The following is a 10,936-nucleotide window of genomic DNA, read 5'->3' on the forward strand; positions in this document are numbered from 1 at the left end:
AACATTACTGGATCTATTTTGAGTGATGTGAAGATAGTTTTATAGATACACAAATATGGACCCACTTTTATTAATAAGCCACATTTATCAAAAAAGTGTGTTATTTTGCACATTTAGATTTGTTAAAAGGCTGGTTTCATTTGGACCTTGATTATCACAGAAAGATCAACAATTTCAAATCATACCAGCTCTACTTTCCCATTACAAATGAGTGAATAGGTTTCATTGAACAGCTTACATCCGTTGTTGTTGCCCTTTTAAGAGGAACTTCGTCATCACCAAAAACATGCTCGGTTCAAGGGATGGGTGAGATGGGGGATCACGGGGATTTCTTATTCAAGCTGTAATGACATGAAGTTGTTAAATTCGCTGACATAATCCAGTCCTTCCCACATAGGAAACTACTCAAACTACTCGACATGTGACGTAGACGGTACAGGAAAAAAGAAGTCACATTCAGAATCTCTAATAAGTGTTTTTGAGTTGACGAGCAGTTGCTCGTACTGTAAATGTTATTACACATTCTTCACAGAAAGCTGAAGGCTCTCGAGGCTTTTTGTTCTGTATGCTGTGTCTTCATGGGAACCAGTTATACAAAGTAATTTGAAACCTGCACCTAGCTAGTCATGTGGTGCCTCAATTTTGTTGGATCATTCAGGTATTTATATTCTACACCAGGTCTATACTTATTTATCTTGGTTGTAGGCCTATACAAATTATTATATATTTTTTTAGTTTAAAATGGGTTAATGCTGAACCAGTAACTACAAATTTGCCTCAAAGCATTAATTCAGCAAAGCAAAACATACCAGTACTATTATAAAACATTTATTTGCAAGCAAAATTATTCGAACAATGGTCAACAGCACTATAATAACTTATACAGCCAAAGCCACAGCTCAGACTTACACACATTTGTGTAAAATCTGAAAAATTTCTCAAATAACTAAAATGTCTCCTACAATAAATAACCATGAAATATGAATAACATATCAGATGCTTATTGCGCCCCAACCAGTAGTTGACGGACAAAAAACTAACCATATAAGGTCTAAAATATTAAGACGTGTCTTCTTTCTTTCTTCTCACTGATCACTCAGGAAATGCAATTTCACGAATGTGTCAAAAATTGTGTTTTTACTAAAAGTTTATGAATATAAATTTGGCAATACAAATTTTAATTTGGAAAACTCTTGTACAAAACTTTTAGGAATTAATTACCATCTTGACAACTCTGCCTCTAAAACACAAAAATAAAGTGAAACTGGACATTTGGTACAAAAATAAGGTAGTTATACATGCTAGTACAACACACAGTCTGCATTTACGTTCATGTGAACTATAATATTCATACTTTTTCAGTAATATTAATCACTGATAGCAATGAGTAACTGAATGAATTTAAAAATGTAAAAAAAAAAAAAAAAAAAAAAAGAAAAGATGTTACTGGCCACAAAACAACTTCATATCTTAATTTTTTTTTATATCTGGTCGAATTAAAAAGAAAATGTAAAAGTCCTGACAGTATAAAAGAAACACCATAGATATCCAAAGCAATTCTGTATCATGTACCCTGGAATGCTGCTGAACTTACTGAAAACATGCCCTATCTCAGAACAAAGTGTGTTTTTTTGATAAAGTTAAAACATACAGGCTAGGGAGATTTGATTGGATTTGGCTCGATTATAAACCCATATAACTATACATTATAAACTTCAGAACAGGCGGTTTGGGGGCAGTACGGTTCAATATGGTCCCAAACCACAAGATTGGTTAAACTGGCCATTCATTTTTGGTCACATACTCAATATAAATACCTAACATTTAGCTAACATAGTAAATTAAGGCAGGTTTCAATTGTATGGGACCATACATTCTCTCTTGAGTGTCTCTTGCAGTATTTGGCATCACTATTCTCCACTCATGGTCTGTTGGCAGCACGCCTGGCCTTGGGGAGTGTCCACGACTCATCTTTCTTTTCTCTTCCTATGCATACAAGAACATTAGATAGCCTTGACATCAATAAGGTGGCTGTGTTGGGCACCTTGCCTTAGGGTCTTAATGTTTTGTAGTCTTTGCCCATGCAGAGTGAAGCGAGACCACGCCAACAGCTGCAGAAGGGCACAGGAAATGGGCACGAACACCAGCAGATAAAAACAACCCTGACGCAGTGGCACAGGGACCGCAGCAGCAGCAATCGGTACTTCTGCTACTGAGTTCCTCTCAAAGATGTCATATCCTGGAAAATGATAGGGGATGATGAGACACAAATGCACTTTTTGAATCCTGAAACAAGTGTTATCAAGGTTTCCACAAAAATATGAAGCAGCGCAACCTTTTTCAACACTGATAGGAATAAGAAACATTCTTTAACAACATATCAGCATATTAGAATTGTTTTTTAAAGAATCATGTGACATTGAAGACTGGAGTAGAGGCTGAAAATTCAGCTTTGCCATCACAGTTGTATACTGCATTAAAAAAAATTATAAAAATAGAACAATTTGAGAAAAAATGCAATAATATCACCGTTTTTAATATAGTTTTAATCAAATAAATGCAGCCTTGGGAAACCCAAGAGACTTGTGTATATATATATATATATATATATATTGTTGGCTCCTGATACATGAAACATTTGGTTCGTTTTCCCTCATTTGTAAGTCACTTTAGAAAATGCATCTGCTAAATGATTAGATGTGAATGTTACGTGTTATGCATATTTATTCATTGCACACACACCTGTGTAGAGACACAGCAGCCAGGTACCAAGAAGAGGGGCAAAGGTCTGGCCAGGCTTGGTTACCAAGGCAACCATCCCAAAGAGCAGGGCGGAAGCTGCTTGTTGTCGGCGGTTCAACACAAAGTCCTCATCCACTAAGTCTGTGATCACCAGGTTCAGCAGTTTACAAGTGCCCTCAGTGAAGACACGATTACTGTGGAGAGATTCCAGCAATGCAACAAAATTATAAACATAGATGAAAACAAATGATGAGGAAAGATCGTCAAAATCTGTTCTCGTCTAACAAGAATCCTTTTATTAATCAATTAGTGTCAACAACTGAAAATGTGATGTTGGTTTTGTGATTTTTTGTCAAAGTTATAGACTAGCACATAAAGTCATGCACGTACCGTAATTAAGCAATTTTACTTAACTGTAAACTGTAATTTTTTTTAAATGGTGCTTGTTTAAATGAATAAATATTTATATGCTTTAAAATATGTATAATTTTGCACATTATCACCACTTAGATTATTTGTTATTGCTAAAAAAAACTGAAGAAAGTTTACTAAAATTAGTTTAAATGGTCTAAAATGAATGAATATGACATGACAAAATATTTCGTACATATAAGGACGAAACAGATTTTTCCTTATCCAAAATTCAAGATGATATATTCTCCCTGTTTGGCAATGTCATGCAGTTCACAGTAACAATACAGAGAAGACGTGTGTTTTCTGTCTGTTAGCATGGATAAAAGTCCTTCGTTTTAAGTCTTGAACCAACATGGATTAGCAAGCAAACAAAAGCACACCTGCTCCTTTTAAACAAAATCCAATAACTGAAAGGTTCATAATGTTTTGAATTTCATATCACATAAGAGGCAGAACACCTGCAGTCTGAGGCTGAAGGGCTCGTGGAACGTTCATTTCTCACCTAGCAATAAAGATGCAGAGCAGGTAGACGTGGTCCGCTCCGGCTAAGAGCATGACTACACTGAGACCCAACTTCAGGAGGAAGAGCCCGCGGACAACCTGATAGACACCCAGTCTTCGGCACAGCGTCAAAAAGTAGAGATTGTTCAGATGAGGTGCAATGTAAGAAATGCCTGTGTCACAGGAAAATAAAATAAGAAAGTTGTATTTAAAAAATAAATCCCGGTTTTCATGGTTATCCTGGACCACAAAACCAGTCATAAGTAGCACGGTACATTTGTAGCAAATAGCCAAAAATACACTTAATGGGTGAAAATGATCCATTTTTCTCTTATGCCAAAAATCATTAGGATATTAAGCAAAGATGTATATATGTATATGTATATATGTGTATGTATATATAATGTATATATTTTTTGCACCCTCAGATTCCAGATTTTCAAATATATTTTCCTATCCTAACAAACCATACATCAATGGAAAGCTTATTTATTCAGCTCTATTTAAAAAAAATGTCCCCTTGATAAAAATAAGTGATGTTTCTTGAGCCCCGAGAATCATGTGATACTGCAAACTTTAGTAACGGCTGCTGAAAATTCAGTTTTCAGGAATAAATGACATTTAATAATATATTAAATCACAAAACAGTTGTTTGGACTTGTGATAGTTTTTCATAATATTACTGTTTTATTGTATTTTTCATGTAATAAATGCAGCCTTGGTGAGGTTAAGAGACTTCTTTCAAAAAGATGATATTACATAGCTGGCGTTGCTGCGTTCATGTGAATGATTTGGTTTGGTCTTACCCAGCAGGAAGGATCCGGTTGAGGCAGAGATATGGTCTGACAGGAGGTGCTCCAAAAATAGAGGAAAGAAATTGTTGTTGAAATGGCAGTGGAATACCTGCAGATGGTGGGGTAAAGGGAAAAAAACTCATATAATTGGTTCTCTAACTGAATGATAACAGGATATACCACTTTAGCTTTGTCTTTTGTGCATGTTTGCTCATATTTACCTGTACAAGGTTCATAGAAACAAACCACATAAAGTTCTTGTGGTGTGACAGCTGCTTTAGATACTTCCCAAGAGTGACTGGCTTTTCAGGTGAGGTAAAAGGAGCCTGACCGACACTCAGTCTATGAGGACGTCATAAGGATGAATAATCCAATGGGAGGCAACAAAAGAGAAGAGAAGAAAACCAGTCTTAAAAAGCACAGATTTTCTTTTATGCCAAAAATTATTAGAACATCAAGTATAGATCATGTTCCACAGATATTTTTTAAATTTCCTTCCATAAATATATTTTAATGTAATTTTCAATTAGTAATATGTATTGGTTAGGACTTCAGCTTTAAAGACTATTTTCTTTTTTTTTTGCACCTTCAGATTCCAGATTATTAATCTGTATCTTGGCCAAATATTCATATGTGGCATTATGTGAAGATGGTGTAGGCTGTAATACACTACCGTATTTTCGGACTATAAGTCTCACCTGAGTATAAGTCGCATCAGTCCAAAAATACGTCATGACGAGGAAAAAAACATATAAATCGCACTGGACTATAAATCGCATTTATTAAGAACCAAGCACCAAGAGAAAACATTACCGTCTACAGCCGCGAGAGGGCGCTCTATGTCTTCAGTCTATGACTACAGGAGCACTGAGCAGTCTAGAGCGCCCTCTCGCGGCTGGAGACGGTAATGTTTTATCTTGGTTCATCTCTCTCGGTTCAGGTCAAATTAATTTTGATAAATAAGCACCTGACTATAGGTCGCAGGACCAGCCAAACTATGAAAAAAGTGCGACTTATAGTCTGGAAAATAAGGTAATTATATGGTTCTTTTTTGTACAAATAATCGTAATTTTCTTGAATATTCTGTCTTATAACTCTTTTAATGTTTCATAGTAGAAAATAATATAGGTATGTGATTAATATGTGGTAAATGATGGGTAAAATATTCCTTTGAGAAGATGTACTGGTAACACAAATACTGAATGTTCACATCCAGCGCTCTCAACATTCCTCCCATGAGTGAGGCAGTTAACCCCAGGTTGCTCCACGGGGACCGGCTCTGCAATTAGTGTGGTATAAATTGCTTCTGATGAAAAGTAACTGCTAAACGACAAGTAACATTTAGCACGCAAAAAAAAAAAAAAAATTATGCTCTTACTCAGTGAGTGCTTGGCTCTCATCCTTGCGTAGCTGGACTTCGTTCTGAAACCGGTGCCGCAGGAGACGTGAAACCACAAAAAAGCCTAGCATTGAGAGAGTGGCTAGAGTCACGCAGAAGAGCCTGAAGGAGTAGAAGTTTTCCTTGTTCCAGAAGGAGTAAGAGAGGAAGACGGACAGAGAGCCCATCGCACTGAACAAGGAACTGTGGAAGTTGAGGCGTGTGCGGTCATGTGCTGACACGGCCAGGTCGGCCAGGAGGGCGTTGTGGTTGAGGTCGACCACCGTGAGGAAGCCATCGTAAAGGCACAGGCAGATGAGGAACTGCAGTCCAGGCCAGGTCCAGGCAACCCAGAAGGAAAGGAACGAAAGGGCAAAGAGAGGCCCGCTACGGGAGAGTGCCTGCAGACGCTTCAGGACCACCTCAGGGGACGTGATCTGGGACCCAGACCTGAACAGTCAAACAAAGATTTAAATGAGACATGTACCTACTGAAATATGGATTTCCAATTTGAAGAGAGTGAATAATCTTACTGAGGAGAGCTCAGGAATGAGCGGTCACTCAGCCAGCCAAAAAGAGGGTCGTTCAGGCTATTCCATATCAGAAACACAGTCTGGGATAAAGAAATGATATAACAAACAGAAAAGAAAATGTTAAAAACAGCAGCATTTTAGTCGAATATAATGAATAAGAATTTCAAACATTTGGGGTCTGTTATTTTTTTTAAGTCTCATATTCTCTCATTTATTTGATCAAGAACACAGTAAAAATAGAAATATTTAGAAAAATTATTACAATTTAAAAATAACTGATTTCTATTTTTTACATATTGTTTGATTGTGATGGCAAAGCTGAATTTTCAGCATCATTACTCCAGTCTTCAGTGTCACATGATCCTCCACAAATTATTCTAAAATGCTGATTTGGAGCTCAAGTAACATTTCTTATTATTATTAATGTTAAAAGCTATTGTCAAATTGTGTAAAACATTTTTACCATCACTCTAGATTAATTAATCGTTTCCTAAAAAGTCTTCTTTCTTAAAAAAATAAATAAATAAAAACCTTAGTGACCCCAAACTTAGGAATGGTAAACATTTAAAAAAAAATAAAAAAAAATAAATATATAATAATAATAATATTATATATATATATATATATATATATATATATATATATATATATATATATATATATATATATATATATATAATTTTAAAATAATAATAATAGATCTAACATACACATTTTTAAGAATTTTTTTTTACAATTTAAGAATCTTAAGTAATTGAAGAAGCCATTAAACAAACCTACCTCTCCCACCCAAAACGACAACTTGTCAATCTTGTAAACAGACACAAAGGTCTCCACATAATACAGTAAGAAGACATTGTGGAGAATGGAGACGAACAGAGCCAGGGAGCCATAAAGCACAGCCGTTGAGACGCCCTGGCAGAGGCCCCATACCCTCTTTCCCATCCTTTACTACTTCTCTCCGCTCTTCCTGCCCACGCAGCGCTCTACAGGTCCCACAGGCCGGGCAGGGGGGGCTCATCACTTTATCCACCCCTGCAAACAAACACAAACCAACCAGTTCAAACACATGCAGTCTATTATTGTGTAAAATATGAGTCTGGGTAATGTCTGTCGGCTGTTTTTAGACTGGAATATATATGAAAAGAAAGAAAAGTGCTAAAATTAGTTGGCTAAGCGCTGGCGAAAAACATGAGTCTTTAGATGTTTCTTGAAAATATGAATTAAGATTGGGAGGTCATTCCACCAGCTGGGCACAGTCCAGGAAAAGGTCCAGGAGAGTGATTTTTAACTTCTTTGGGATGGCACCGCAAGGCGTCGTTCACTTGCAATGTTCACTTGCACATTATCAAGCAGCTTTTGCTTTGTTTTAATGATTCAGCACTTTTGCTGGATATGAATCTGGAAAAACAAGCTAAAGCCAGATAAGACAGAAACCTTCGGAGCTAAAATAAGAACAATGTCGGGGAAAGTCAGGGGAAAAACATCACCAAAGATGCTTAAAATCACAACTTTTACAAGGTTAGTCAAGCAAATTATGGTTTTTTGGTATGAAATACTAAAACATGTTTAATTCGTTTCAAAACAAGTCTATTCTCAAATCAAAAATGAATCAGAAAATACCAGTATAAAAAAATAGGCTCTCTCTTAAAAAAAAAAGCTTACTTATTTTCCCATGAAGAGTGTTATGGGGAATTTGGGAAGAAGGCAGCCCATTTTCCATATTCATAATAACAAAAACAGCCTGGACTGCTTCATAGAGTGTCATGTGAGCAATTCTTCAGTACTTTCCGGGTCACACCTCCACACTGTGCCTGTAAAACCATTCCTAGCAGAAAAGTCACCATAAATCCCACGGAGAAGTGTAATTGCACATGAACTTTAGATTTTAATGAGCTGGATGATCTCATCCCAGCTTCAACCATGACAATAACAAACATTGTTACTCAGTCCAGAGATTCCTCTGGGGTCTGATGAGAGATGTAACCTGAGCAGCATTCGTGTAGGCTGGGGCCTGCGATTCCTATCAAATATTGAACACTTTCCAATAGAAGGGTGGAGCAGACTGTATTGTGCCAGAGTCATGTGAATTTCCTCATGCACAGAGAATCCTTTATTTCTTTAACATTGGACATCCGTGACAGACAACCTTTTGCAAATATCACCAACTTTGACCTGGCACACATGGCAGAGCAAAAAGTAAATTACAATGCTTTCTGGCTGGCACATCTGATGTTCACATGCTTAGCAAGCTCACACAAGTCCTGGGATTCGTTGAAAACACCCTCCTCTTATAGTTAAAACAACTTTAAAATAACCTTGCCCCCCAGCTCTTTGAGAGAACAATGAATTACAGTTCTGCACAGTTAAAGTACCATAAACATATGAGTGAACTTGTTACTCCAGGCCTGATTTCCATCTGATCTAAGCGGAGAAGCAAAACACATGTCACTGGATCGCGTTGCATGCATTGATTCTCATCTCATCTAACCTCATCTCATTTCTAAAGGACAGCTGGCTGCTTCCCAGCCGATACGATTCAGCAATCTTTGATCCGACAAGAGATCAAGTGCCACGGAGCAAAAGACCAACGTTTTGGCAGCGCTTTGTTACGGTGACAGGTTGTCCACCTGTGTCTGTTCTCCAGAGCATCAGGATGCGTGGGAACTATTCTCACATAGATGGAAAAGTCATTTATTTGCCCGAAACATCAAACATTCACACCCTTTTTACACAAATGCTTTAGCACTTAAACCAACAGCTAAATAGCTTTCAGAGAACTCTGTTTGTCTGTATTGTTTTCAGTCAGAAGATGTAAAGTTATGTAGCAAAGTTAGAATAACCATTAGAGCCACATAGGAGATATATATATATATATGTGTGTGTGTGTGTGTGTGTGTGTGTGTGTGTGTGTGTGTGTGTGTGCGTGCTCTTGTTTTTGTGACATATCAGGACACAACTCTGTATAATGACATGGGTATGACACAGGTATTACAAGGAGAGGGTGACTTATGAGGACATAACCCATGTCCCCATTTTTCAAAACACTTATTAATCACACAGAATGAGTTTTTTTGAGAAAGTAAAAATGCACAAAGTTTCCTGTGAGGGTTAGGGTTAGGTGTAGGGTTGGTGAAGGGCGATAGAATATAAGGTTTCTACAGTATAAAAACCATTACGCCTATGGGATGTCCCCACTTTTCACAAAAACAAACATGTGTGAGTGTGTGTGTGTGTATGTATATGTCAGATATTATGTCATACCCTATAATTGAGTAGAATGAAGCCTTTTTTTAAATGTCATCAGAGCATTGGCACTATTTTATGTGTATTTATTAATTCAAGGGCACAACAATTAATGTGGAATCATACAATTTCTTAATTATTTAATATTACCATATATAAAAATAAAAAAACATGCCACACATATTATTTGTCATCAGCTATAGTTGAGTAGAGTGATGGATCTTAAAGGGCACAATAATTCCTTTAAAATCCCATAACTAACACGACCACTATTTTATATTTCCATGTATCAAAAAACACATAACATTATTATTATTTGTCATAACCTATAATTAAGTAGAATTAAGCCTTTCCTTGATATATCTGTTTAAAGCTGTTCACCAAAATATGTGTTTTATTAATGTAAAATAACATTAATGTATGCAACTCATCGCACGTACTCCATCTTCTCCTAATAAACAATTACCCCTGAAGCATGATTAAAAGAGCCATTGATCACACTGTCAGACTCCTGAACCTGTAAGTAAATATTCATTAGAGGCATAAACATATTACCGATTCAAAACACTTAAAACACAGAGCGGTTAAAAAAGAGAAACTGAAAACGTTGGAATGGCTGCTTCAACTCGACGATTATGCTTCGATATTTCATTTAATATTCCAGAACATGTTTAAAAACACATTCCATAACCGAATGTCTTCGCCTTGAATGATACGTTGTTACATTTTCACTACCATAATGATACAATATTTCACTAGCAGAGCTGTGCTAGCCGCTGACATTAGCGACTCTACTCATAGTAATTCACCTCGCATAACTGCGAGTGTTTGAATTTGATCAGAGAATCATTATAGCTGAAGGAAAATCACTAATATTTTATTAAACTATGAGTTCGAGCCGCGACGTGACACTTTAAACCTAAATTAACCTTTAAACTACTAATCCTGCTCTAAATTAAGCTCGCTAGCAGGCTATCCGCTTTCATATCAAGCAATGCGACGTGTAAGTTACCAAGTCACAGCCCACAGACGAACCCACTCAACCAGCTGATCAGAAAACAGACGAACTGTCGAGTAGGAGATTTTAGACATATAGGCTTTTAGACACTTACCATGTGAGTCTGATATCAAAGCTGCAATCACCTGATGATCAAAACAGGCGCTGTAAACGTTTCTAGGTTTCACAGTTACATCGAAACGTGTCGTGTGTTGGACGAGGAAGCCCGTGACGTCATGAGTCTTCCCTGCTCCTCCTCCTCATCATCATCCAGTTGCCATCTACACATAGACAGCCACACACTGATTTAGTAACCTGGGAATATTGATGC

The 10,936-nt window shown here is 36.9% G+C and overlaps 1 protein-coding gene across 1 annotated transcript; it reads right to left on the reverse strand.

The window, feature by feature from the left end:
* Nucleotides 1-812: 812 nt before the first annotated feature.
* Nucleotides 813-10,869, reverse strand: LOC113078313 (transmembrane protein 180-like). Its single transcript, XM_026250632.1, has 9 exons — nucleotides 10,721-10,869; nucleotides 7,143-7,397; nucleotides 6,363-6,442; nucleotides 5,830-6,279; nucleotides 4,673-4,793; nucleotides 4,464-4,560; nucleotides 3,659-3,830; nucleotides 2,743-2,936; nucleotides 813-2,239 (listed from the first exon to the last, which is right to left on the reverse strand). The coding sequence occupies exons 2-9, from the start codon at nucleotides 7,305-7,307 to the stop codon at nucleotides 2,004-2,006; spliced, it is 1,515 nt and encodes a 504-aa protein (XP_026106417.1). The 5' UTR covers nucleotides 7,308-7,397; nucleotides 10,721-10,869; the 3' UTR covers nucleotides 813-2,003.
* Between the last annotated feature and the right edge of the window lie 67 nt (nucleotides 10,870-10,936).

This window comes from Carassius auratus, unplaced genomic scaffold, assembly GCF_003368295.1.
Source record: "Carassius auratus strain Wakin unplaced genomic scaffold, ASM336829v1 scaf_tig00025248, whole genome shotgun sequence".
NCBI classification, from domain to species: Eukaryota; Metazoa; Chordata; class Actinopteri; order Cypriniformes; family Cyprinidae; genus Carassius; species Carassius auratus.